This window comes from Nansenia antarctica, assembly GCF_963989245.1.
Source record: "Nansenia antarctica genome assembly, chromosome: 8".
Taxonomy (NCBI): Eukaryota; Metazoa; Chordata; class Actinopteri; order Argentiniformes; family Microstomatidae; genus Nansenia; species Nansenia antarctica.
The window spans coordinates 57,543,837-57,546,336 of record NC_137678.1 but is presented as its reverse complement, the minus strand read 5'-3'; the positions used below and the strand labels follow the sequence as shown (position 1 = coordinate 57,546,336).

Genomic DNA, 2,500 nt, shown 5'->3' with positions numbered 1-2,500 from the left:
CCCCCACCCACCCACACACACACACACACACACACACACGTCCAGAGTTGTCCCCCCACCTGTTGATGTCCTCCTGCGTCTGTTTTATAGAGTCAATGGCACTTTGAAGTTCACTCAGGTCCGTCGCTTTCTTCCTTAGCCGGCTGCTGTGCTTAGTCTTGTGTCCTGGAACAGACAGACAGCAGGGGAACTTTTTACAAACATTGTTAATAATGTACGCTCCATGGAAAAGATGACCCACACCCTGCGTCTACAGAAAGAAAAAGGATTTCCAAAGTATTGGAAGAAATGGGATTGTTATTTTAAGAAAACGGACACTGTTTAGGGTTTATACCGTATATATTGTAGTTATTCATTTTCTTTTTGTTTAAATACATTTTATTTCTCTCTCACTTAGGCAAACATGCCATAAACCTCACGTAACAAACGGCACCTGTCTAACCGTCATCAATGATCCCGCTTCCTGAACAGGACCTCATGATATCTGCCCCACAAGTTTGTGTTCTTTGTTTGTCGATGTATGATGTTTTTCTGTTTGTGTGGTATGTTATGCCTAAAATGTTTCTGAAAAAATAGTATATAAACAGACAGCAGGGAAGGTCAATAAAGCTGCAGCACAGGCGGAGGTCCAACTGACTTAACACAGAGGGGAGTCACGTGGATGTCCGCTAGCACTAATGGTGCTAAATGGATAGCGCTAGCAGTAATGGTGCTAAATGGATAGTGCTAGCAGTAATGGTGCTAAATGGATAGTGCTAGCACTAATGGTGCTAAATGGATATCGCTAGCACTAATGGTGCTAAATGGATATCGCTAGCACTAGCGGTGGTCTAACAATGATGCGTGTTAGTGCATAAACGTGTTATGTGTAAGTAGCGACGGCCCTGACCTTAACACCCGCAGAATTACTTTGAAAACAGTTGACTGTGACTGTGGTTCTCCACGCTGTCTAGAGTTGTACCTAGCTGTCTAGACCGATTTTGAGGTGTGTGTGTGTGTGTGTGTGTGTGCGTGCGTGTGCGTGTGTGTGTGTGTGTGTGTGTGTGTGTATATGTGTGTGTGTGTGTGTGTGTGTGTGTGTGTGTGTACGTACGCTCGCTGCCAGAGGACCCGTGGCGGTCGGGCTCGGGGGAGGAGCAGCTCTCTGGTTGGTTGCCGTCGCTCTGCTGGTGCTGCTTCCTCTTAGGCCCCGTCACCTACACACACACACACACACACACACACACACACACATCAACCCACAGCCACATACACCAGCCACCAAAGCAATATGGGCGCGCACACGCACACGCACACGCACACGCACACACACACACTCATTAACACACATTAAAGGGGTGCTTCAGCCTAGTTTCATTCACCTAAACATGACGTCAGGCTGAAACATCCCTTTAACTGTCTCCTCACACCTACAGATACAAATAACTAGGGATGTCCCGATCCCATTTTTACGATATCAATCCGATATTTGTATTTATTGTTTTACTCCTGAATAATAACAACTACTTCCCCAGTATATAGTCCACAACAACAGTTGGCTATTAAAGACTGCCAGCCTTTATTCAAGCAACAAAAACAGTACTCTGCAGTACTCAGTGACCAACTGGTTTACAGTTAAAACAATTTAAACAGCCGCATTCAGCATTGTAGAAAAAAAAGAGTTAGCTAGCTACTGTCTGATTTTGAGTTTTAGTGCGTTCGGGTTTTTATTCTATTTATCTTCTCTTACAAATTACAAATCAATTATAGGACCCTTTTAAAAGTGTAGCCTAGAGACGCCCGCTGGTGAGACCAGAAACCAGTCGCAGAGTCGAAGGGGTGTCAACAATATCTGCTTTTCGTTTTTTTTCATAACAGGCAACTTGAAGTTTTAAAGTACCCAGTCGATATAACAGTTTAACGATCACTCAATACGTACTCTCGTTTTAGGACGTGTTCAAAAGCAAGGACTGTGTGTTCATCTAGTTATGTGTAGTTATGTGTTTTTACCGTGTCCATGTTCTCTCAGCAGGTTGTGATGATATAAAAACGCAGTTATTAGAAACAACGACAGGCAATAAACTTCAAGACATTATTATTATTATTATTATTATTCAAAGTTCCTAAGCATTTTGATACATATTATGTCTGTGTACATTAAAAACTGTAGTCGTCATCACAAGTTAGAAAATGGGTTTGACCAACTGTCACTCCTTGAACAATAACAACGGAATGCTGTGAAACCTGCAGCGCTCCACCACCTGGGTGTGGTGTCTGACAGTTAGGACAGCCTAAAGACGGCCGTGTTAGGACAGTTAGGGCAGCCGTTCCTAGCGATGTTCCACTGATAGCCGCTAGCTGTTAGCAGCGTTTGTTGTTGTTGTCTGATCATTCACCTTTCTCCTGTCACATTCTCATTCGGTGCACCAACATTCAAATACTCGTGTCGTCTTGAATGTTTTTCCGATTTCAATGTATGACGCATCATTTGAACGCTTACAATCTGTAGTTTCAGACTATG

General features: G+C 43.4%; 1 protein-coding gene across 1 annotated transcript in view; it reads right to left on the bottom strand.

Annotated features, from left to right (window-relative positions):
* The window catches only part of osbpl8 (oxysterol binding protein-like 8), a gene marked incomplete at both ends in the record, with an annotated part of 50,432 nt that overhangs the window by 547 nt on the left and 47,385 nt on the right, over positions 1–2,500 (bottom strand). The window contains 2 exons of the mRNA XM_080537585.1: positions 60–165; positions 1,094–1,196. Coding sequence (XP_080393711.1) covers positions 60–165; positions 1,094–1,196 — 209 coding nt within the window. The remainder of the gene's footprint in view (positions 1–59; positions 166–1,093; positions 1,197–2,500) is intronic.